Source organism: Lagenorhynchus albirostris, chromosome 3 (assembly GCF_949774975.1).
Source record: "Lagenorhynchus albirostris chromosome 3, mLagAlb1.1, whole genome shotgun sequence".
Lineage (NCBI taxonomy): Eukaryota > Metazoa > Chordata > Mammalia > Artiodactyla > Delphinidae > Lagenorhynchus > Lagenorhynchus albirostris.
In genome coordinates this window covers 126284145-126310068 of record NC_083097.1, presented here as the reverse complement: position 1 = coordinate 126310068, position 25924 = coordinate 126284145, and the positions used below count along the sequence as shown (strand labels likewise).

General features: G+C 54.3%; 1 protein-coding gene across 10 annotated transcripts in view; it reads right to left on the bottom strand.

Annotated features, from left to right (window-relative positions):
• Window positions 1-25924, bottom strand: part of NDST1 (N-deacetylase and N-sulfotransferase 1) — a 74303-nt gene that overhangs the window by 42343 nt on the left and 6036 nt on the right. For 9 of the 10 annotated variants that reach the window (XR_009539639.1, XR_009539638.1, XM_060144026.1 and 6 more), the window contains exon 2: window positions 420-1322. Coding sequence is in view for 8 of the 10 variants with exons in the window: in XM_060144026.1 (XP_060000009.1) it covers window positions 420-932 (513 nt within the window). In the remaining 2 variants the exon portion in view is untranslated. Of the gene's footprint in view, window positions 1-419; window positions 1323-8585; window positions 8656-25924 lie in introns of all 10 variants that reach the window. The other variant, XM_060144022.1, reaches the window with a different exon arrangement.

The window sequence follows — 25924 nt, the reverse complement described above, 5'->3', positions numbered from 1 at the left end:
GAGCCTTGGTTTGCCCATCTGCAAAACAGGGACACACCTCATCCATTGGGAGGACCGACATGAAAGGTTTTGAGGGACCCAGCAGGGCATATGCTCTCCTCCCTTGCACCCATCCCTGGGGCCTCCCTTAGGCACGAGCCTGCTGTGTGCCCGGCCCCATGCATGGAAGGCAATGCCCCTGTCGTGTGCTCCCAATGAAAGCTAATACTTAAAAAGTACCTACTAGACGCCAGGCACCAGGCGCTCCAAGTGCCTTACCTACACTCACCCACTTACCTTTCATGACAACCTAGGAGGAGGCGTTACCATTACACCCATTTTTCAGGTGAGGAGAGTCAGACACCCAGTTAGCAAGTGTGGGGATAAGAATCAAACTCAGCTGGAGCTCTCCACAGCTCGGGGACCCGCTCCCCACATACCTTGAAGAAGCCGATGATGCCCACGCCGTAGGCCACGCAATACTTGTCCAGCAGCTCCCTGTTCCAGGCATCCAGGTTGACGTACTTGAGGATGTTCTCATAGATGATGAGGGCGAAGCGGCCGCGGCCCTTGTCGGTGAGTGTGGGCATGTCACCCTTGCCCGGTGCAATCTCTGTGCGGTACTTGAAGCGGCTAGACTCCAGGATGGCCACCACCTCCTGGCCCAGCTGGGAGTAGAGGCTCTCCACGAACACCAGCACCAACGGGTCCGTGCGGGAAGGGGCAGCCGCCTGTATGGGCTTGAGTGGCAGCAGGCGGCTGGGGGCCACGGGTGGCGGGTCCCCACAGTCAGGCTCGGGGGCGTCCACCGAGGGCTCCAGGCCCCGCTTCCAGCCATATAGGTAGTAGGCCGAGACAAAAACGCTGAACAGGCAGAAGGCGAACAGCAGGAAAAGTACAGCCTGCGGGGACATGTGCCGACACAGCCTGCGGAGGCGCGCCAGGGCGGGCATCCTGGCCCCCGAGACCTCGGCCACCGGGGGCCCGGCCGCCCCGGCTGCCCCAAGGCCCCACGCAGGAGAAGACTCCCAAGTTGTCCACCGACCAACAAGTTCACAGAGACTCAGCGAGCAAGGCCCGAAGTGGGCAGTGGCAGTGGCAGTGGAGGATCCGGGCCCCAGCCCTTCCTCCCAGCCAGGGGTGCAGTCCGCGGCTGGTTGCGCTCCTTCCTTCCTCCGCGCCCCTTTATGTCACCATGGCAAACCCCCACGTGGTCCTGTGCACAGCAGAAGTGCCCCAGGGCGTTAGGGCCTCCTGGGGGGGCTGGGCAGTGGGCTGAAGGATGCTGGGCATGCCTGGGGGTGCCGCATGCCGCTCGCTCGGTGGGGCCCCCGGGGCTAAGGCTGTGGAGAGAGGAGGAGAGTCAGAAGGCGGAAAGTCAGAGTGTGGGCTCCAGGGGTCCGCTGACTGTGGACCCTCACAGGTCCTGACCTCGCGGTGGGCCCAGATTCAATGACCGCTACCCAACCTGAGTTCATGATTTGGGGCAAGCTTGTCAATCTCTCTGAGCCTCAGCCTCCCCGTTTGTTGACAACAGTACCTGCCTCACAAGAGGCTGGGAGATTACATCCACTAATGTGTATAAATCACACTGGGCAGTACCTAGCATATGATGTCTACAATGATAGTTGCTATTTACCATAATGATCAGTCCAAGACTAAACCAAGAAAACTCCAGAAGCAGGAAGGACAAAGTGAGACAATAAACATTTGCAAGGCCTAGGAGCTAGAGGTGGAATTCTAAATCACGACCCAACACCGCGTTCTCACCATCTTCCCCTCACTTCCCCACATGCTTCCCCACCCATTTCTCTGAATGCACCCAGCAGCCCCATCTGACAGACGAAAAGACTAAGGCTCAGGCTAGGATTCAAACTCAGGGCTGTCCTCAGAATGGGAGAAAATATTTGCAAATGAAGCAACTGACAAAGGATTAATCTCCAAAGTTTATAAGCAGCTCATGCAGCTTAATAACAAAAAAACAAACAACCCAATCCAAAAATGGGCAGAAGACCTAAATAGACATTTCTCCAAAGAAGATATACAGAGTGCCAACAAACACATGAAAGAATGCTCAACATCACTAATCATTAGAGAAATGCAAATAAAACTACAATGAGATATCATCTCACACCAGTCAGAATGGCCATCATCAAAAAATCTAGAAACAATAAATACTGGGGAGGGTGTGGAGAAAAGGGAACACTCTTGCACTGTTGGTGGGAATGTAAATTGATACAGCCACTGTGGAGAACAGTATGGAGGTTCCTTAAAAAACTACAAATAGAACTACCATATGACCCAGCAATCCCACTACTGGGCATATACCCTGAGAAAACCATAATTCAAAAAGAGTCATGTACCAAAATGTTCATTGCAGCTCTATCTACAATAGCCCAGAGATGGAAACAACCTACGTGTCCATCATCGGATGAATGGATAAAGAAGATGTGGCACATATATACAATGGAATATTACTCAGCCATAAAAAGAAACGAAATTGAGCTATTTGTAATGAGGTGGATAGACCTAGAGTCTGTCATACAGAGTGAAGTAAGTCAGAAAGAAAAAGACAAATACCGTATGCTAACACATATATATGGAATTGAAGAAAAAAAAAATGTCATGAAAAACCTAGGGGTGAAACAGGAATAAAGACACAGACTTACTAGAGAATGGACTTGAGGCTATGGGGAGGGGGAAGGGTAAACGGTGACAAAGCGAGAGAGAGGCATGGACATATATACACTACCAAACGTAAGGTAGATAGCTAGTGGGAAGCAGCCGCATAGCACAGGGAGATCAGCTTGGTGCTTTGTGACCGCCTGGAGGGGTGGGATAGGGAGGGTGGGAGGGAGGGAGACGCAAGCGGGAAGAGATATGGGAACATATGTATATATATAACTGATTCATTTTGTTGTGAAGCTGAAACTAACATACCATTGTAAAGCAATTATACTCCAATAAAGATGTTAAAAAAAAAAAAAAAACTCAGGGCTGTGAGGCATCAGCAGCTTGGCTATGCTAGGAGCCCCTCTCAAACACCAGTGGTCTCATCTGGAAAGCACCACCCCTGCAGCATCGGGGTGGGGCCAAGGGACAAGTGAGTGAACCTGTCAGAGGAGCCCGGCATAAGCAACACTCAAGAAATCGCAGCTGTCGCTATCTGCCCCTTAACGCAACAGGCATCTCTCATCCTCAGGGTACGTGCCCACAGTGGCACAAGGACAGCAGGCGACTGAGCCCCCCAACCTGAGGATCCCAAGTTGCCCAACATCCTCACCCAAACAGCGCCCCCCCATACCACGGTCCTCCAGTCTCCCTTTAACATGAGTGGAGGCAGCTGCTGAAAGCTGGCAGAAGAGCTCCCCTGGAGATGGGAGACGGGGACAAGGACAGAAGGTGTGAGGGACTGGGCTGCTGCCAGGGAGGGAATGTGAGCCTCAGACCCAGAATCGGGGTTGCAGGGAAGATCTTCAAAATCCCTCCCAGCCCAAGACTATATGATATGCTTAGCGTGGATACAGTATACTAGAGACCCTACAATTGTACTTCTAGGAATTTATCCTACAGGGAGTAATTGCAGAAGTGTGTCAAGATTTCCCCACAAGAATACGACTCCCAGTGCTGTTTATAACAGCAACGGATGGTTATAATAGCAAATGCCCAACCATAGGGGATTGTCTTTAGCAATTATAATGCAAGCATGTGATGAAATCCCAGGCAGCCATTTACAATATGTTGAAGGAGGACATTTACTGACATAGAAATATAATTACCAGGACTTCCCTGGTGGCGCAGTGGTTAAGAAGCTGCCTGCCAATGCAGGGGACATGGGTTCGAGCCCTGGTCCAGGAAGATCCCACATGCCGCGCAAAGCAACTAAGCCCGTGAGCCACAGCTACCGAGCCCATGCGCCACAACTACTGAAGCCTGCGCGCCTAGAGCCCACGCTCCGCAACGAGAAGTCACTGCAATGAGAAGCCCGCGCACCGCAAAGAAGAGTAGCCCCCACTCACCGCAACCAGAGGAAGCCTGCACGGAGCAACGAAGACCCAATGCAGCCAAAAATTTAAAAAAAAAAAAAAAAAAGAAAGAAAGAAATATAATTACCATATATATTGTTAAAGTGGAAAACATTTATAAGACCGTATGCATGGTCATATTTTTGTGAAAAATTTTATGCATAAGCCAGAAACTGGTACGAATCCAAAAAACAAAACAAAAATGGTAACAATTATCTCTGGTTTTTATTTGCCTTTGTTTCCTAAATTTTCTACAATAATCATTTATTATTTTTGTGAATATAGGAAAACAAATGTTTTTAAAAGATGTGCTCAGAAGCAAGAGGCAGGGGTGTGAAATGAGGACATGTCTTGGACATCGGGTCTGCTCCCAGTTCTGCCATAACGTGCTGTGTGACCCCAGGCACACCCTGCCCCTTTCTGGGCTTCTTGCCTGTTAGAGAGGGGCCTGGGCCAGATGGCGTCTGGGGGCTCTTCCACCTCTGATTTTCTACAGTTCAGTCTCTACTATGTGCCAGCGTCACAGGGAAGCTGGGGCAGCCAAGAAAGCAAGCACCTACAATGCGGGGAGTGTGACAGGGGAAGGGAGGGTATTTGAGAGAACTGAGGGGCACTTAATCCCCCTGCAGGAGGAAGGGGGAGGACAACAGAAGGCTTCTTGGAGGAAGTGGTAGCTGAACTGGCCAGAAGACCAAGAAAGGGTTGACCAGGGGTAGGAACAGTGAGGGACACATACACAGCTTGGAGCTAAGGCAGTAGGCAGAGCTTTCCAGGGAGTCCCTGCAATTCCACCTGAGAGCAGGACCAGAAGGGGCAGGCTTCCTGGGTGGAGCCACAAGAGCTGAGGTGACTGGCCCTGCAATTATTCCCAAAGGGCACCCATGTCCCACTTCCCATTGATAAGGGCAGCCCTCTGCCCTGCAGCCACAGCGAGCCCCACCCCTTGGCCCGGGGCCAGGGCAGGAACACAGTGGGTGGGGAGGCAGAGCTGCCTCGAAGGTGCCCTGCCTGCTGCCTGGGGGCACCTGCCTACTCGGGCCAACTAGCCCCACATCCCCTGCAGGCCTGGGCACTGCGGGTCTCCGGCCTTTGGTCTATTGCATTAACAGCCTTTCCACATGTGTGCTAATGATGACACAACCAGCAGTCTCAGGCGTCTCGGGGGCACAGACCCCTGTGTGAATCTGACAACACTTCTCCATAAAAAATATGCACACATGCTAGAAAATGTTTTAACAATTTCAGAGTCCAAACCCCGTGTCCCCTACCCCATCCATGGACCTAAAGCCCTAGTTAGTAGAGCCTAAGGATTACGTGGGCAGACTAGAGCCAGGCAGCTGCGTTCAAACCCAAGCCCTACCACCCAGTAATTTTGTAATCTTGGGCAAGTTATTTAACTTCTCAGTGCCCCCAGCTTCCTAATCTGTAAAATGGGAAAACTTGACATACTTCCCAAAGTTGTGAAAATTAAATGAGTGGATACCTAGGAGGTGCCGTGCCTGGCACACAGTGCTGAGCAAGGGCCAGCCGCTGTTTTCATGCACTCCTGTTGCCTATTTAACATACTCACGATGTGGGTAACACCTGAGCGCACAAAGCACCATCAAGTTCCGTGCTCTCTCTCTCTCAAGTCTCTAACAGCCCTTGGAATCCCAAATCCCCATTCTGAGAAGCCGTGTCTTGCTCGGGAGCTGGATGGACGAGCAGAGGCCAGAGAGAGGCCAGCAGGCTAGGGAGAAGGCCATGCAAAGCCCAGGCCCGAGAGAGGGTAAAGGGAGAAAGAGAGTGGGCCAACTAGCCCCCGTCCCCAGAGAAGGCCGAATACCCTGGCAAAGTGCTGACCACCAGTGAGCTGGCAACGGGGGCCTCCAGCACTGGCCCCACTGTGACCCCTCAAAGGCCGGGCACCAGCCATTCAAGGCCCTCCGTGCCCGCCTGAATTCCTGTACCCCTGTAGCTCAAGGGATGGCAAACTGGGGGTTTCTAACCCCTCTGCAGCCACCCAGGCCTCAAGGACAGCTGGGGGGCTGAGGCCTCAACACCTCCCTACCGCCCTGGGCCTGCCTGGGCCTTGCCGACATCACCAGCCGTTTTCCTCAACTCCAGCCTCGCCCAACCAGTCACCAATCTTGGTCATGCATCTAAGCCTTTGCTAATGAAGTTCCCATTGCTTGGAACGCCTCCCCCTACCCCTTGGGACACTTACTCATCCTTCAAGACCCTAGTTCCAATGTCATCACCTCTCTGAAGTCATCTCCACCCATCACCCCATTTCCCGCCCCCATGTCCCATTCCTTAGGCTCCCACCCCATCCCTAAGCTATAGCATGGAAGCTGAAAACCAGGACCCTCAAGCTAAAACAGGATGCAGCATTCTTGTTCCTTGACAGCATTTTTCTTGGAGATTAGCTATCAACATCTTAAAATCAGGAGATTTCATATAAAAGTCAGAACTTCTGACTTCTTTAAAAAGAGTACATTTTAGGGACTTCCCTGGCAGTCCAGTGGTTAAGACTCCGAGCTTCCACTGCAGGGGCACGGGTTCGATCCCCGTTCAGGGAACAGAGCTCCCGCATGCAGCACAGCATGGCCAAAAAAATAAAAATAAAATAAATACATAAAATTAAAAAAAGAAATATAAAAAGCACATTTTGGTGACACACGCCCACTGGCCACCATCAGCTGACACTATAAAGCGCCCGCCTCAGATGGGTTAACACAGTCCCATAACCAACCTCCCTCTCTCATGTGGCTTCCTGCCCAGCCCGAGCACATCTGAGTGTGTGGTCCATGCAGAGCAGACTTGGGGGCATTTCTACACACGGCTCTGTGCCCTGGAACCTGCAGATCACGGGGCAGAACCAGGATATACTGACCTGTGCATGGGCAGGCCCTGCCTGGTACCTGGCACACAGAGGGCTTCCCCACATGCCTGGGTGCCCCAAAGGGCAGGGACAAGTCTGATTCATTGTGGAAGCTCCCATCACTTTTCCCAGCAATGGTCCTTACTGAATACTCAGGATATAAATGATGAGCAGCTGTTATTATTCCCAGTTTACAGATAAGGAGACTGAGGCCCAAGGTGAAGTGACTTTCAGTCCTCCATGAAGCCCAGGTGTTTCTATAATAAAAATAATAGCAATAATACCATTATAATTATCATCATTGTTATTTTTAACTGCATTTACCCTGAGCCAGGCACTGTGCTAAGCACTTTTACATACTTTCTCTCAATTAATCCTTACAACTAGTACTGTCATTATTCACACTTACAGTGGCAGAAAATAAGGCTCAGAGATGCTAAGTCACTTGCCCAAAACCATATAGCTAGTCAGTGACAGAGCTGAAATTTGAACCCAGACCCCAAGAAATGGTGATGGATCCAGAGCCCATAGGGGAATCTTGGCAGGGACAGGGGAGAGCATGAGGGGGCCTCAGCTACCAAGGCCTCCAGCCCTCGGCCAGGCTTCCACTGTGCTCTCCCAGCCCTAGGCCTAGCTTTCCCTGCCAAGGTGCTGGGGATAATGAATGAGATGCTCTGGTTGTCATGGAGATGCCATGGCAACACTGCACTTTCGGGAAATACCACGGTAAATGTGGCCACTGCTCTGGAGTTGAAAGTCATTCACAACCCCACCCGTCACTCCAAAATGCTCTGGTGCCCCCACAATCCTCTCTAGGACCCAAAGGAAAAGGAGGCAGAGGTACAAGGGACTTCTCGGAGACCAAGCTGTCTAGAGAGCAGGACTGGGGAGGAGGTCCAGCTCTGCCATGGATAGACAGGTGGGCTCCAGGAATGAGACCAAGAGCTCCCTGTGCCTTTTATGGTAAAATGCACTTAACAACCCAACTCCCATGTACTTGCTGCCTGCCATGTGCAGCAGGCCTCTTGTGACGGGCCGAATGCATCATGCTGTTTCACCCCAACCGTCTGAGGGGCAGTGATGCAATGGCTGCTAGCATCTCTGTTAAAGGCTCAGACTGGAGCCAGCTTACGTGGTCTTGAACCTTGCCTCCATTATTTACCAGCCTGTGACCTTTGCACAAATCTCTCGACCTCTCTGAGTCTCCATTTCCCCAAGTATAAAATAGGGTTTATACTAATCTATCTTGCAAGGCTGTTGCCAAGAGTAAGAGAGATGATATGTGTAAAGCTGCTCAGTGCCTGGAACATAGTGATACAGGCTAACAAAATGATTATCCATTTAATGGAGTTGGAAACTGAGGCTCAGGAAGGAACTGACCCAAGGCCACATATCAAATTGATAGTGGATCCAGAAAGAGGAAGAGACGTCAGGCTTGGGAGCACACTGGAAGTTGGGAACAAGCAGAGGATCCATTCCCTGCTCCCTCATTCTGTACCTGAGCACCGCCAGGTACCAAGCCTGGCACTGGGCACTGAAGATGCAGGCCTTTGGGCGCCAAGGTTTTATCTGGTGTGACGCTGCTGCCGGGTGAATGGAGCAGGTCCCCAGAGCCCCGCATGCTCACCCAGCCCATGCTCACCCTGCCTGGGTCACTCCTGACCATGCCCCCTACTCCCTCCCCTCTCACAGGCACACGAATGGACAGGCAAACTCACATCGTGCCGAGATGTTCAAATGGTGTCATCACGGGCATCTGGGTCACAGGCATGAGTATGGGGTGGGGAGCTGAGAGGAGTTCAGGGAGAGCCCCACAAGCAGGCTCAAAATTATCTGAATGGGCACCTGGCCTCGGGGAGGAGGAGTGGCTGCCAGCCGGGCACTGGTAGCCCCACATGCAATCCCAGGGCCACTCCCCAGAGCTGACTGGGCCCCTCCCATCCTGTCACACCCCCAGCACAGTCACGCCACCACCCATTACCCCGCCATACCCCACAGCCATGCTGCTCCACCAGCTACCCCGCCCTAGCCTGCCCCACCCACCCCGTACAGCAAAGAAAATCCTCCACATTTGCTTCCCAGCTGTGCAGGAGTTTCTCCAGCGCAATTACACCCTTGGGAGGCGGAGACCAGAAGCAAATCCCTTCCTCTGCTGTAATCTGCTGCACACACCCTCCCCCATAGCCCCGCAGTACCGCCTGGCTGTGGGCTAAGGTGCCGCCCATCAGTCACCCCGGAGTCCACGGTTGCCACCAAGGGACTGGCAGGAGTCTGGCTCAAGGGTCTCAGGGTGACAGAGTATACAGTCCATCTTGCAGCGAACACATGGGGACACTGAGGTCCAGAGAGAGAAAAGGACCCCCCCTCCGGGTGGCGTTGCCAGGCCTGCCCCACCCCCACCTGCCTTGGCCCATTTTCTTACCCACTGAAACCCTGCACGTCCTCCTCCAAGGCCAGCCTCAGCCGCGAGCTGGACTCTGCCAGCTGTGGATTTCAGAAGTCCTAGATGAGCTCTCCGGCTCCACACCCCACCATGCAGTGGATTTATGCTGCCAGATGTCGGCTGCAATTACAACTAGAACACTGGTCCCCAACTTCACCTAAAGCCTTCCAAGGCGGAAGCGGTCTCCCACCCCCAGCAGGTACTTAAGAGCAAAGTGCCCTTGCCGACGACCTTTCCCTTTTTGAATGTGCGATGAGGAATCGCCAAGCTAAATGCATTAAAACATGAACTTCCATTTATTAGACATGATATGCCTGCACTACATGCTACTATTAATCCTTACAAGAGTACCATGACCTACGTTCCCTTCATTTTACAGATGAGGAAACCGAGGCCCAGAGGGGGCCCATGACTTGCCCAGCCACAGAGCTAACAAGCGGGTAACTGGGAATCTCAGCACAGAGGCGCCAGCTCATCATCCTTCAGCAACACACGCCCTCCGTGTTCACCTAGGACAGCTGACATAAGCCAGCGCCCATACACCCCATGCTCCACTCCCTTTGAATACCACTTTCCGTTTTCATTTTCATGCATTTTACGTGTGTTTTAACATCAAAAGCAGCCTCTAACGATCCTTCTTGGAAGCAGACCCACAAATCACGCATCGGTTGACAGGCAAACAAAGCATAAAGCGCCGGTTCACTCCCCAGTTCTCAACCTGGCGTTTGTTCTGGGTTCCCCCGGAGGGGGATGCCCAACAAAAACCTCAAGAACTTATACCCGCCACTTGTTGAGAATTTGTGTTTCTTCCAACAAGCCCTGAGTTGAGAGTTTATCTTTGCACCAGCTCTGAAGAAAAGAGTTTACTGAGCAAACAAACAAGACAGCTGGGGGCAAGGGGGTTTGCAGAGTGGGGAACAAGACAGGTCAGGACCAGCTGCCCTCTGGTGCCACTGACGCTCTAGGGCAGACCAAGGTGGGCAGGACCCTCACAAGGCAAGCTCTTCGTTAGCCCACGGAACTCCCCAAAATAGGACTCTCTCCACCCAACCCCCAAATCCATCTACGCAGAGTCAAATCCATTCCTAGCTATTTTTCTTAGGCTCAGATCACAGGCACTTGAAAAAAACATAAAGATATTTCTTTGCAAATATCATAACCTCCCTCGCTGACAGCAGCCAGCACTGACTGAGGTCCTGGTAACCTGCCAGCCCCACACCAGCTTTCCCTGATTTATCACACCCAATCCTCACGCTGAGAGCTGGTGTCGCCGACATACGCGCTCTCACAGGCAGGAAACCTAGGCTCAGAGAGGGTACGAAGCAACTGACTCAAGGTCACACAGCTGGGCAGGGGGAGAACCAGGACAACCCCAAGCCGGCCCACCTCGGAGTCCCTGCTTGTAACCTCCGGGCAGCTGCCCAGCATTCCACACCATCCTTGAACCAGGTCGGTGGCCCAGAACGTACCCAGAGACAGGCTTCCTGCAGGTAACCAGCCCCAGCTGCCTCAGCGCAGGCTGATCGGCTCCTCTGGCAATGGGAAAGCCTTCCTTCACGGGCAGACAGGGGCACCACAGATCCCCAGAGGCAGGACCTCAGCCAGAGGGTCTTCACCTTCCCCCGCCCCGGGGGCCTGTGTCATCCCCAGATAGGCAGAGACCCCACATGAGAAAGGGAGGCTGCCTCTATGCCCCAGGCAGAGGCCTCATGCTGAGGAACGGGAGAGAGAGGTGGTGAGGCTCAGACGCAGGAGATCTCAGCTAAAGGGGCCACAACTCAAAGGACAACGGTGACTGGACAGCCTCACAGGTCTGCTGAACGCCAGGTACAAGCACTTCCCAATCACGACCTCAGTTATTTGTCATCTTCTCTCAAAGAAGTACAAACAAGTTTACCATTATTCATTCCCCCGTCTGCCACCCCTGCAGAGGAGCCGGGAAATGCTGGTCAGCCCCGGCCCCTGCCCTCCCACTTGCCCACTCCAGGTTGCCACATGATCCCTGACAGATTCTGAGAAACAGGTGTATGGGGGGTGGGGGAGCCCTCCATCTCTAGGATGTGGAAGCAAACTCCGCGTGGGCCTGGAGTCCACATCAGCATTCCAGTGCTTCCATTGGCTCCCTCTGGGCAATACCCTTCCCTTCTCTGAGCCTGTTTCCTTACCTGGACAGCAAGGAGTAGAGATTAGATCAGAAGTTTGTGACCTCCTGGGGTTACAGAACCCTTTGAGAGGACTTCCCTAACTAGCGCAGTGGTTAAGAATCCGCCTGCCAACGCAGGGGACGTGAATTCAAGCCCTGGTCCGGGAAGATCTCACATGCCGCGGAGCAAGTAAGCCTGTGCGCCACAACTACTGAGCCTGCGCTCTAGAGCCCACGAGCCACAACTACTGAAGTCCACGCACCAAGAGTCCGTGCTCCGCAACGAGAGAAGCCACCGCGATGAGAAACCCGCACACCACAACGAAGAGTAGCCCCCACTTGCCACAACTAAAGCCCATGCGCAGCAAAGAAGACCCAACGCAAAAAAACCAAAGAAATAAAAATTAAATTAAATTAAATTAAAAACAAGAACCCTTTGAGAGTATCATGAAGGCTGTTAGTGAACTCTCCCCAGACAGATGCCATACTCCATACAAATTCAGGGAGGTTGTGACCGCACCCCTCTCCAAAAGCCAAGTGGAAAAAGCCAAATGGAAACTCTGCAGCAGCCCCTCTGACTTAAACAAGCCATAGCCTCACCGTCAAGATAGGACTGAAGCCATGAATGTAACATCTGAGCCCCGGGGACCTCGTCATTCCAGCTCCCCCCATGGCCTTGCAGTAAATCTTTAACTCGCAGACCTGCTGGCTTCAGGTGGATTTGTGAACTTGCTGAGCTGTCAGGAGAAGCTCAAAGAGAAGCTAAGTCCTTCCTTCCCACCCCTCAGCCATGGTCTCCTTTTCCATCAGGAATCTGCCAGGTCAGCCCTGGCCCATCTCCCTTGTGCAGTACTGGGGGCTGGGACACTTGAGGAACCCACTTCTGGTCCTGAATGCAGACAGGACCCGGTGCCAGGCTTAGGGGCCAGCTCGCCCTAACCCCTGCACCCCCTGGCCCCCTCCTGCATTGGTATGAACACGTACACACTGTGGGTACACACACATCAGACAGACCTGGGAGGACTGGACGGGAGGAAGGGGACACGGGGCTGTGGTCAGAGGGTACAGGGAGGCCGGGGAGAAAATGACAGGACCCACCCGAGCTCCAGGCAGTAGCCGCTCAGCTCCACTCCGCTTCGCGTCACCGCATCCTCTTAATGGCTCCACGCTCCTCACGTAACACAGTCACAACTAATCCCAGAGCCAGGACAAATAGCATGACTGTCCACCCAATTCCCTCTCTGGGAGGGAGCGGGTGGCCCTAGGGCACCCTGAGCCACCAACCACGTTCCCAGAAGCCTCCAGGCCTCCTCACCACCATGTATGTCCCTTGCCAGAGGCCACCGACCCCTACCTCCCGAACCTCAGGAAGAGGATGTCTTGTCTGACTCTGCCCCATGCCCGGGGGACCCCTCAGCAGGCAGGGATCCCGCTCGCTCACCCCTGCCCTGCCAGAGGTGCCTTCCATGGAAGAGGAGAAAGCATGTCCCTGACCCTGATGCCAATGGGCCCTAGGCTTCCTCTCAAGAAAGGTGGCAGCCAGGAGCAGCTGAGCCCTCACTGTCAGCAAGGGTAACCGGGCTCTGGCTGCAGCCCTGCCTGACTGCCTATGTGATCCAAGCAGGGCCCTTCCCCCACCCCAGGCCTGTTTCCCTGCCTGTCCTGAGAAGAGGAAGAAGGACTGATATCTCCTATCAGGCCAGCAGGTGGTCAAAGCGCCTGTGATGTTGGCTTTTGGTCCCTGACCCAACCCCGCTCAGTGGCCAGGCCCTTCCATTGCCCTCCCTGCCCCGTCCCCTAACCCCCACAAAGAAAGAAGGGTAACTGCCAGAGTGCCGAGGTGCTAGGGCTGAAGAGGGCCTTACAAAGCCCAGAGAGGAGAAGCAACTCGGCCATGATCACACAGTTGTGGTGTGTGGGCTTCTCACCGCGGTGGCTTCTCTTGTTGCGGAGCACGGGCTCTAGGCGCGTGGGCTTCAGTAGTTGTGGCTCACGGGCTCAGCAGTTGTGGCTCACGGCCTCTAGAGCGCAGGCTCAGTAGTTGTGGAACACGGGCTTAGTTGCTCTGCCGCATGTGGGATCTTCCTGGACCAGGGCTCGAACCCATGTCCCTTGCATTGGCAGGTGGATTCTTAACCACTGCATCACCAGGGAAGCCCTGGTATTTGCCTTTTTAGAGGACACCAAGGAGAGCACCAGGAAACTTGCTAAGTAGCAGAATTTCAGGTCCCAAGAGCAGCAGTGGGGAAAATAATGGCATGTCTGTACATGTAGGGCCTGGGGATGGAAACTGCTGACTGTCCAAGGCCCCTCACATCAAACCACAAGGGTGGCCTAGGCTCCTGCCCGCGCAGGGTGATCCCAGGAACTCCTGCAGGGATTAGCAGCTGTGGCCACCTCTTCACAGGCCACCTGAGGCCCAGCCTGCAGGCCCGGAGGTGGTGATGGGGAGACTGGCCCAGATGGACACCCCAAGACCAGGCTTCCCAGAAGCCTTGGGGAAACTGAAAAGGCTCCAGGCCCTGTGGCCAGAGTGGAGGGAAGCCAGGTGCACTGGGGGCAACAAAGACGAAGGGAAAGCCTTGAGGCACTTGGAGCCACAGAAGCCCCCTAATCTCCTGGAGGCCTGGTGGGCACAACCCAGGCCTGCTAAGGCCAGGGAAGCTTCATCAGGGCCCGCATGAAAGCAGCCTCGTCCCTCCAGACTCACTGGGGCTTGTCCCGTGACAGAAGCCCGCCGCTAACATGCCTCCCCTCCAGGGTGAGGGGCTCAAATGCTTACATGGAGGCGCAGCTGGCAGGGGAAGGGGCAGCAGGTGGGGAGAGGGGGCGGGAGGACCTCGCTTTCTCTGCATCACAGACCGCTAGAGAGCAGAGACAGAGTAAAAAGCACCGGGCAGGTGACCTATTTATCGAAGGTCCTTTTTAAAGGGGCCAGGGGACCTTGGTGAGCCTCTACAAGGTAGCTGACAGGTGTCCCCAGACCCCCAAGGTTCGGGGACCAGTTCCTGGGTCGGGAGACTGGCACTCTAGCCCTAGACTGGGCTAGGGTGAGGCATCCAGACAGCAGGCACAAACACGAAGGAGGCGCCCACTCCCAGGCGCTGCCATGCACCTGCATGACACTGGTCAGAGTCGCACCGCGGCCCCTGAGTGCCCCTCACAGTCTGCCTCTAAGGGCCTCCCTCGCCTCGCCCTAGGCCCAGCCTTGCACTAACCTGCCAGTGACCCCACCAAGCACCCGCTCCTGTCAGGCCTTGCTCTGTTCACCAGTAAAGTGGAATGGTGCCAGGCGACTCCAGGGGCCCTTCTAACTCGAAGCTGGGCAATTCTGGAGTGTAAGTGACCTCCACTGCTCATCCCCAGAAATGGGCACAATGGCCCCCACTCCCGCCACCTGTAAGCCCATCAGGCACCATGCTCCACCACGATACAACCTCTCCCTATAACCGTGTGCTATGCCCTTTGCTAAACGCTTGGCCTCTGCTTCATCAAGGCCTCATTTTACAAATGTGGAAACAGGCTCAGGGAAGTTAAGCAGCTGGCTCGAGCTTCCAGTTGGGAAGTGCGGAGCTGAGATTTGAACCAGTGCCTGGCTGTAATCCTACATTCCATGGGATCTGCCACAGATAACCCAAAACTCACTGTGGCTCAGAAGATGCCATCGGGTCTTTGCACCTCCTACATCTTCGAGTGTGCGATGCTGAGGCTAATGCTAAAGGCGGGCTGCTGGAGGCGGGAGCAGGCAGGCAGGAACGGGAAGCCTGTGTGGGTGCTGAGCATTTGCAGACTGACCAGCCTCCATCCCAGCCAGTTGTCCACTGCTGTGGCTACAACGTCCTCGTCACCATCGGCACACCACAGCCACCACTGTGCCATTTTTAAATCACTGCACAGATGCAAAGCTTTTTCACAGATGCTGCTCTGGCATCACATGACAAGCTTCTAAGATCATGGCAGGGATTTCTTCCCTCTTTCTCAAATGAGGAAAGTGGGGTTCCTGGAGGAAGAGTGACTTCCCAAAAGTACACAGTGAGGCAACGTTTGGCAATGAACCTGGAGCCCACATCTTCTTCCTCCAGGTCCAGAGCTTTGTCTACTCTACCATGCCCTCCCTTGACTTTTCAGTTCAACCAGCACTGATGGGTCTTTGTAACAATGACCTTTTTTTTTTTTTTTTGGCTGCGTGATCTCAGTTCCCTGACCAGGGATTGAACACAGGCCACGGCAGTGAAAGTGTCAAATCCTAACCACTAGACCACCAGGGAACTCCCAACAATGACCATTTTTGAGAGCTCATTCTGGGCAGGTATTATACCCAGCACTTCACGTATTATCTCATTTAGTCATGAAGACAACCTCATAAACTACGTACTGCTACTGTTTTCATTTCGTAGACAGAGCCACTGAGGCTCAGAAATGTGGAGTATCTTGCCCCAGTTCGCCGTGTTGGGAAGGGGCAGAGCTGGGATTCAAACTGAGGTCAGTCTGGCTCTGGGGCCTGCGCTCAGAGCCTCCGTGCTTTGTCTGGGACCAGAGGGGAAAGGAGGGCAGACACACTCGAACAGCATGTGTGCCTGGCAGGTTATGGCAAGATTAGGATAATAGGAAGACAAACAAAGCTCTTAGAGAGCCCAGAAGATGGAGGTTGTTTCAAACGTCCGGGCAGGAGGCCAGGAGCCTGAGCGAGGGACACGGGAACAGAGGGAGGTGACAGATAGGAGGGAGGCGGCCTTGTGAGACCTTGGTCAAGTGCCTTGCTCTCTCTGGATCTCAATTTACCCAGCTGTTAAGAAAAGTTCCTGGAATATCTCCAGAGCCCTCTCCATCCCGAAAAGCCCTTGGACCCTGGGAAAACAAGCAATGCCTGGTGACAGCCTGGCTGCCAGCCCTGGGGGAATCTGAAATGTCCTTGGCCGTCCTGACACGATTCAACTGCTGGGTAACAGGCTTGCAAAAGCACAGGGCTCGGCCAGCATGCCTGGGCACCACTGAAGTGTGGGTCCTAAGGGGGCCACATTCCGCCCATTGTCAACCTCTCCATGGTCCCAGTGGAGCAAGCACCACCCAGCCGGGACCCAGACCAGCAACCGAGGTCACATCCAAGTGCCCAGTGGAATGTCACTCCAGGCCTGCCCTGCCCCCGCTGATCCTGTCCAGACAACTCGAGTACATTCAACATCACCCACCCTCAGAGCCCCACACTCACATTCCCTAAGGTCAGCCATTGGGACGCAGAGACAAAGGGTTCTGTAGGAGATCTTCGGGAAAATGACCACCCCCATCCCCAAGGGACCTGTTCAAGACAGAGGTTGCCAGGGCTTCCCTGGTGGCGCAGTGGTTGAGAGTCCGCCTGCCGATGCAGCGGACACGGGTTCTTGCCCCGGTCCGGGAAGATCCCACATGCCGCGGAGCGGCTGGGCCTGTGAGCCATGGCCGCTAAGCCTGCGCGTCCGGAGCCTGTGCTCCGCAACGGGAGAGGCCACAACAGTGAGAGGCCCGCGTACCGCAAAAAAAAAAAAAAAAAAAAAAAGACAGAGGTTGCCCATGCCAAGTCAGTGAAGACCCACAATTAAAGGAAGGGCAGGAGAGTCCATCAGGGCCGGCCCTAAGTTCTCACTCCGGCAGGTGGAAGGGGCTCAGCCCAAGTCTCCAAACTCACAGCAGCCTCCTCAGACCACATGAGTACCAGGTTTCTACTCGATAGCCTTCCATGGCCCCCACCACCTACCAGGCAAAACCCCTTAACCTGACCGACTGCACAGTCACTAACAGCCCCTGATAGCTGGGTGTGGTGTATACCAGGGCCTTGGCTAAGTGCTTCGTGTGCATTTTCTCATTTAACCCTCACAGCAACTCTGGGATGCACGTACTATGGTTGGCCCATTTTCACAGATGAGAAAACTGAGGCTCGGAGAGGTTATGTCACTGGCCCAGAGTCTCACAGCCAGGCGGCCAAGCAAGGATTCGCACCCACACTGGACTTCAAGCCAGGTTCTTCACCTCTGTGCATGCAGCCTCCTCAAGGGCTCCCTGCCACCCTCAGAACCCGGGGGGCCAGCTTAGCACGTCAGGGTGCAGGAGAGGAAGCCAAGGCACAGAGAGGAACCTCTCTCTGTTGGCAGCCGAGCCAGGGCAAGGCCTGAGGCCTCTGGCCTCCCCTTCCAGGGCTCCCCCTAGCCCCCCACCCAAGAAGCACGGCAGGCGGAAAGGCCAGGGCCACCGCCAAGACAGTGAGTCCTCAGAATCGGCCTTTTTCCTCTGTCCAGGAGGAAGGGAAAAGCAGGGGGAGGTTTACAAAGAAAGAAAAAGAACACGAGAGGCCCAGGAAATACTTATTCTTACAGACAGATTCTCAGAGTTCGGGAGGTCCTACAGGGCACCCCTCACACCCCTTCAACGACAGGAACGTGCAGGCCCAGGACCAACCTCTACCCATGTGTCTCCCCTCCCACCAGGTATGCTCCAACCTAAAACATCTGACCTGAAATCTCCATTTCTCTCCCCAAACCTGCTGTCCTGCAGCCTTCCAGTCCCTCAGGCCAGAAACCTTGCCATTGACACCTTCTTCCTCTCACAGCCCACACCTAATCCATCGGCACATCCAGTGATACCAATTCAGAATCTGACCCCGGGCTGCCTCCCACTCTCCACGCTGAGCCGTCCTCCCTCACCTGTGGCACCCACTGGCTGGCGGGCAGCCCGCTTCCAGCCTCCAGGCTTCTCTCCACGCAGCAGCCCACAGGATCCCTCTCAAACATGTGTCAAAACAAGGCAGCCCTCAGCCCCAGCCGCTCAGCAGCTTTTCTTTACTTTACCCTTTACTCAGACCAAACGGCGAAGTCCTCTCGAAGGGCAGGAGGCCCTAGGCAATCCCCTCCGCCGACTCCCTCTGGCCACATCTCCTCCCAGGACGGCTCTTATTCTTCCGCCCCTGCCACACCAGCCTCCTTGCTGCTGCTCCTCGAGCACACCCTGCACCCTCTTGCCTCAAAGCCTTGCGTTGCTGTTCCCTCTGCCTGGAATGCTCTTCCCCACATACCCCGTGGCTCCCTAGCTCCCCTCCTGGAGTCTCCTGTCCCCTTACCAGAGACTTTCCATGACCCCCAACACAGCAGAGCCACTCCCTTAAGTCACACTGTCCACCCCCAACCCAGCTTTATTTTTGTGGCAGGTACTTCTTGCCAGTTGACAGGTAGCTAGTATTCTTTGGTTTGTTGACTCTCTCCCACTGCCAGAGTGTCACCCCCAAGTCCAAAACAGGGACTGGGCTGTTTTGTTCACTGCTGTGTCCCAGTGCCCAGAAAAGTGCCTGGAACAAAGTAGATGCTCAATAAAAATGTGTTGGATGAGGGACTATGGCTGCCCTCATCTGAGCACCTTTTAGTTTCTGCAGTCCCCTAGGAGACCAGGGTTGCCTGGAGGCGGAAATGAAACTCCACCTGTGCCAGCTGGAATCTTGATGGCTGTCACAAGAACAGTCCTGGGACAAGTAACTGCTTGGACCAGAAGAGGACTTACGCCGGTCCCTGTCCGATACCTTTGCCCACCACTTTGGCCACTTTTGGGTCTGACAGCTGGGCCCACAGGGCGGCTCCAGCCCCAGCGGGAACATGGACTGGGCTGCAGCTGGGCTCCCTCCCAGCCCACCAGTGCTGCTGGGGTCCAGCATCTGACAAAGGCTGCCCCATGCTCCCAGCTAGAGGAGGCGGAGGAAGGAGGCCCAGTGCCATGCCTGCCCTTTTCCCGTTGTCGGCAGGAGGACTGTCAGAAGGAAGCTTTGTTCTCAGAATAAAGAGCGTGAAGCCCAGTGCCAGGCGGAAACGGGCACAGAGGCAGCCGGCCCATCAGAGACAGTTTAAGGAAAAAAAAAAAAAAAATGGGATGGAGGATGTTTGAGAGGTAATTTGCACACCCAACCGGTTTCATGCCTCCAGGGTGGCTGTGACGATGGTGGCTTCACTTTTCCAGGCCCAAGCCTCAAGGCTGTCACAGACAAGCAGACTGTCCCAGCTGGGAGATCTGGCAGCAACCCTGCAGAGTGAGGTGAGGACAGAGGAGTGGGTTCTTGCCCGGGAGTCAGAAGATCTGGGGTCCAAGCCCGGCTTTCCACACACTCACGTGTGACACGGGGGGAGTCCCTCCCTCCATGTACCTTAGTTTACCCTTCTGTAAATGGCTTGTAAAGGCTTGTGCTTGAAGCCTCAGCCTGCCTGCCACAGGATCACATATCAAGGTGCCCCTCAGCCTGTGGCCAGGTCACTGGGCAGCCCGGGCCAGTCCTCCAACCTCGTTGGGCACAGACCCTGCCCACTCAGACCGGGGCTTCCAGCCTGCCTCCTGCCCTGACATCAGGGCATTCCTCTTCTGAGCTGTTAGCTGAACAATGTGAAATCTCTGTGGGCCCTGCCCAGACACTGGCACCTGCCCGGATCCCCCGTCATCCCGTCCAAGGATGGCTCACCAGACGCTTTCAGCCACAACCAACAGGAGGAGCCCAGCGTATGAGTGCACCCAGGGTAAGAGAGAAGCCCGCAGAGGGAAAGGGGTAGGCGATGTCACACAGCTGCCATTCAGGGGTCCTCCCTACCAGCCCTGGCCTCCCTGAGCTAAGGCAGGGTCCTCAAAGCGTGTCCACAGACCCTTGCGTCTGAATCTTCTAGGGAGGGGGACACTGCACCCTGAAGGAATCAAAGATGGGGGCCAGAAACCTGCATGCTTTTTTTCTTTCTACAAGCTTCCCAGGGTTTTCTTGTCCCCAGCACAATTGTGACCTCTCAGCTAAGACCTCTTCAAGGAGGAGATAGCTTAGCCGGCCTCTAGGGAAGGGTCGGATTTCAATTAAAAGAGTGAAATACGCCTTGGACAGACAGATAGCTGGACAAAGAAGCTGGTGGCTCAAGCGCACACTCTAGGAGCAGAATACAGCAGAGAAAGGCCTGAAGGAGGGGAAGCCTAGTCCACGAAACACCTGAACTGATCCTTCCCCCCATCCCGCTGTCTCCCCAGGATGCCGAGGTCTGCACTCGATGCCACCTGAAGGCTGCTGATCCCAGCCTCCCTCTCCCCGCAAGCTCCTCCAAGCCCCCTGGGAGAGTGAAACGTGGGGACAGCTTCAGGAGAAACGTCCCTCTCCTTGCTTATACCGCACCGCGGGGACAACCCTCTGAGTGACTGTTTATCCGCAGCTTAAGAAGCTGCCTGGGTCAGTGGCTAAGCAGCCACAGCTTATCTGGGAGGAGGACTCTCTGGCCATGGGACAGGCTGATCCAGAGGCTTCCATTAAATGGAATCTTCACAGCTGGTGAGGAGTAGCAATGCCCCGCCTTCATTCATAAAGGAAGCACTTATTGTGCTCCTGCTGTGTACACAGTCCTGAGCCTGAGCACAAGGCTTCGAGGGACACAGAGATGAGTCAGACCCCCACCACCACCACCAAAGAGCCCACAGAGCAGACAGACGGGGGACCACACCACGGCGCAGGAGAGAAAGCTGGCCGTGCCTACAGGATGGGGTCAAAATTCAGACACCTGGGGGCTAGAAAGACTGTATAAGTGTGCGGGCGGGGGAGTGGGGCAAAGAGGAGCTTACGTGCTTCATCTCCAGTAGTGGCCACTGGAGCACTACACTCAAAGTTGTATGATCTTCTCATTTTTGAAGCCAGAAGTTGGGATTCTTACGTAAAATCTCCCGTTAGCAACTAGCTCAAGATTGGGCATGGGTCAAGTAAAAGCTGCCCGTGGGGCGGATGTGGCCTGCCAGTCTGTGGCCTTTGTTTTCTTAAAGAGAATAGAATGCAAAGCTCAGGAGATGAGACTTCCCTGCAGCCAGGGTACCAGGGAAGGCTTTCTGGGAGAGGAGGCTTGGCGCTGGGCTGCAAGGATGCGTAGGTCACTCGTGGGGAGGGAGTCATGGTGGGGGAGTGTACCCGTTCAAGCCATAGGGGCCATGGGTCAAGGGTGCCACCCCCCAGCTTATAGCCTGCCTATCCCCCTAAAAAGGGGGTCCGGTCTCCACCCCCAAAGCAGGCACAGAGGCATCAGCTCTGTCTGTCCCCAGGTAGCCAGGGGAGGGGCCGCTTGCCCAGCAAACCTCCAGACTAAATCAATTGGTGGCAGAATAGCACGGGTTCAATTTCATCCCTGGAGCTTGGGGAACAGGTCAGCTAATGCAATAGCCCTGTGGGGGGAAGGGAGAGGAAGAGACAATGGAGGACAAAACGAGGTTGAGAATCATGTCCTGCCTGGCCAGGCCCCACTGGTTACATAATCTTGCCTTAGGACAAAGCTATGTTCAAGGCACCAGTGAGGGCCTGGGCTGGGGAGCCGGGGGATGAGGAAGGTTCCTCCTCCCTCCCCTATTCTCCAACCTCGCCCTGCAGCTCCTGAAAAGCCCAACAGAGCTGCAGGTGGAGACTAAGACCCCAAGATAAGGCACTTAACAGGATCACACAGCAAATTAGCAGCAAAGCTGAAACTGATAATAATAGCAAACTTTAACCAAGTGGTTACTTTGTACCAGGCACCAGGATAAATTCTTTAAACACGTTATCTTATTTGAAAGCCTATAACACTGTGAGATAACTATTCTTATTTTTCCCATTTTACAGATGGGGAAATTGATGCACAGACACAGTAACTTATCCAAGGTCACACAGGAGCTGGCTTAGAGGAAGAGCCAGTTTAGAGAAGCCAACAGTGGCCTCCAAGACCATACTCTGAACCAAGACACTACACTGCCACCACGCCACTTTCGACTAGAACCATACTGCCTCTCCAGCAGCCTTCTCTCAAGGCTGTAGAGCATGCATTCGGCCCCCTGCCCTCCCATCAGCACTTTGGGTGACACCCAGCCCTCCGACAACCTGATGAGACCTACAGATTTTCTCTGCAGAAAAAGAATCCACGGAAATGCCCACAAAATGTTGCAGAAGATTTTAGGGGCTTACATACCCCTGCACTAGTGAGAACAGATGGGTCCAGATCGTGGAATACTCCAGAGATAGGAGGTAGCAGAGGAAGAGCACTCCCCCAGGTTCTCTGGTCTCCTCATGTCTGAACTTGGAGCCCAAACGGTTGGCCACTTTAGTCCACAGGCGTGGGCACTTATCAGGGCTCAGGGCCTAGTCATCCCTTCAGGGCTAGGAGGACAGAATGAATCACGATATACAATAGTCCCCGCCTCTGCACCCACTGGGTGTGACTCTCAGCTCCCAGCTGCTGGGCAGACAGTGCACAGCTGGGCCCCAGCATCTGGACGGGGGTGGCATCACCAAGCATACCACCATGCTTCCCCACCATGCAGGTCACCATCCAATGGGCACACCTCACCGCAGACTGGACCTGGCCTTGTCCTGACTCTAGCAGCTCTGAGTGTTTCCAAGAGGGGACCCTCCACGGTCCCCGCGAGCCTCCAGGCCAGCCAAGGCCACGGGAACAGTAAGTCGAGACAACCGCCCCTTAAAAGGCACCGCAATACCCAGGCTCCCATCCCAAGTCTTCTGTGCCTCACTGTGCAGCCTCAGGCAGCAGCCTCCTCACCGCACCTCTCAGAGCCTCAGTTTCACCAACTGTAAAGTGGGAAGACTACCCTATCAAGTCTTTCCCAGCTCCACAGCCCTGAGTCTATAAACAACAGCATCTGAGAAACTTCACAGAGCCCTGGGATCCTGCTTTCAGGAAGTTACATAAACATCCTTCAGAGAAACAAAAGTCAAACCTAAAGACTCTACTTTCTTTTTTTGTAAGGATATCGAGAAGCCCTTTTTATAGTCTGACTTCCCCCATTCTACTTCCATTGTTCCAGATATCCTCTCAGGACCTAGAAAATACATTTGGTTTCCGTCTGGGGTCTGGGCTTCTTGGTGTTCTTTCTCCTGGATGCTGCCCCACCCTCCTCGGCAGCTCTCTCCCCCGGACACACCCATCTCTACCCCCAGCACTGGTCTGGGCCACTCTGAGGGCTACAGCTACCCAGCCTGCCAAAGGAGGGGTGGGGGACAGGGACAGTTTTCAGGAAACAAACCCTTCCCTGGTCAGAACAGAGACAGCTCTCTGTCTGGTCCCAATCGTGACACGGTATGTGGCCCTGTGCGAGTCCCTGCTCCTCTCTGGCCTCTGTTCCCCGCTGAGAGATGAAGGGGCTCCTGCACTGTGTCAGGAAAGCCCTTGGGCTCCTGGACCGTACCCTGGAGACACTGAGGCAGAAGAGAAGTGCAGGGTGGACACTGGGCACTGATCTTGACACCCCACCTCTCCTGTGAGAACCAGAGAAGACCCTGGTTTTTTCTCTCCGATTCTATCTCTTGCCCTAGCTGTGGGACCCTGAAGTCAGCACTGTGCCTCTTTGTGCCTCAAATGGTCCATCCATAAGAGGAGAATGACAGTGTCTGCAGTGGAGGCCCCAACTTGGAGGCCTGAGCCCTAACCATCCCAACACAATCCCATCACCCCCCCACGGTAAGGCCCAATTTACTCATTTGATAGAATATATATTTCTGCAGCTTTATAAAGCCTGCTACCCAAACACTCCAAGACAACCCTCCACCGCCCTTCTTCCAATGGGATCATGTTTCCAAGCACCCCTAAAGGATTCCTAGATTCTACCTCCTTATGCCTGTGTGCCCTCAGTATTTTCATCTATAAAATGGGGCCAATAATGATGTTGACCTCGTAAGATTACTTTGGGGATTACTCCAGATAAGATTACATGGAAGTGCTTATCCAGCACGGACAAGCTCTCCACAAATTGAGCAGCAATTATATGATCACCATTATTAAATTACTGAGATGCTTAAAACCACTGGGCTGGTGACAGCTAAGGCCCCTTGGCCCTCTTGGACCACATCTGGACACTGTAATCACACATGCATGCACATACCCCCGGCCCCAGCACACACCCTTCTCTGAGGCAGGACCCACTCTCTGACCCCAGCCCTGGCCCCAACCCTAGAACACAGCCAGCTTGTTCCCGGCACCCATCCTTGCCACCCACAAAGCCTCCCACCTTCGAGTCCCCCAATCCCACCTTCTTTAAGTGGCCCCAGCACTGTCTCCTGTAACCATGTTGGGGTTCTGTTCAACGGAACCCCATCACTGTGGCACAAGATCGTTTCCTGGGCAGGAGAAGCTGTTATAAGATGGTGGCTCTTTGAAGACAAGGTAGAGAGAAACTGGGCTTTCCTTTGGGTCCCCGACCTTTGCTGGTGTCTGAATACGTTAAGAGCCCAAAGAAAGAAGCATCAATTTTTTTTTTTTTTATTACCTAACCAAGTGTTTGTGGATGTTTAGCATGCACTGGAATCACCTGAAGAACTTCAACAGCTTGTTGGGTCCTCCTCCTCACCCCCGCCACCCCGCCCAGTTTCTGATTTAGTAGGTCTGGGGTGGGGCTAGATAATCTGCGTTTCTAATAAGTTCCCAGGTAATGCCGACGTTACTAATCCAGAGACCAACCTTGAGAACCACTGACTTAATCTGCAGGTGAATCAGGGAGTGCTTCTGTGAACAGGTGATGCTAACAGTCCTGTAAACGCACAAGCAGGAGCTGCCAGGTGTGAGGAGAGGAGGGCGGGGACCTGGGCAGAGGGTGCAGCCTGAGTGAAGGCCCTGCAATGACACTCATTTCTACTCACCTGGCCTCTGCCTGGGCACGCAGCATAAACCAGCAGTGGCTGAGCAATAACCACAGCAAACCTCCAGCGACCGACAGCCCGGACCTGCCCGGACAGGCCGGTCCTCGGTCAGCCCACAGGTGAGGAGAATCCAAGCTACGCCTCGCGGACCAGACCTCGGCTCCCCACCACTGCTCAACCGCGTGAGCACCAGGATTCTGCCCCACACCTCCAGACACAATCCCTTCCATCCTGGCCAGCTCTGTTTCCTCGTTCCCAGTGCCTCACACAAGTCAGTTTCATCCGACCAGAGCAGACCCTCGAAATCACCAGACCCCGATGGCAGTCCCCCGAGTCTGAACCTCTCCAGGCCGAGCCGTCCGCCTTGCCGGGACTTAGTCACCGTATCTGCTAAAAGGGGGTGGTAACACTGCCCGTCTCCCTACTGCTGTTGGGAGGATTAAAATAAGCTTCTTAGTCATTAACTACATCATCAACTACAACAATAACCATAACTAACATGGACTGGGCTTGTAGTTAAGCACCTTCCCTGCATTTTCTTTCTAAATGCTGTGAGATGGGGACAATTATTATCCCCCTTGTACAGATGAAGAAACTAAAAACAGCTTGCCCAAGGTCCCATAAGTACGAAGTGGCCCATCAGAGATTTGAACCCAGATCATCCAGCCCCAGAGCCTAGTTCCCAGCCTCTTCTCTATCTGTGTCCTAGTCACCCACCTTGAGTGAGATCTAGCCCAGGGCACCTCTCCCTGCCACCGTCCTCTCCCCCTTCCTGGGGCCCAGGGAGGCTGAGCAGGAGGTCTCTGGAGGCTGCAGCCTCCACAGTGTCCACAGTCTA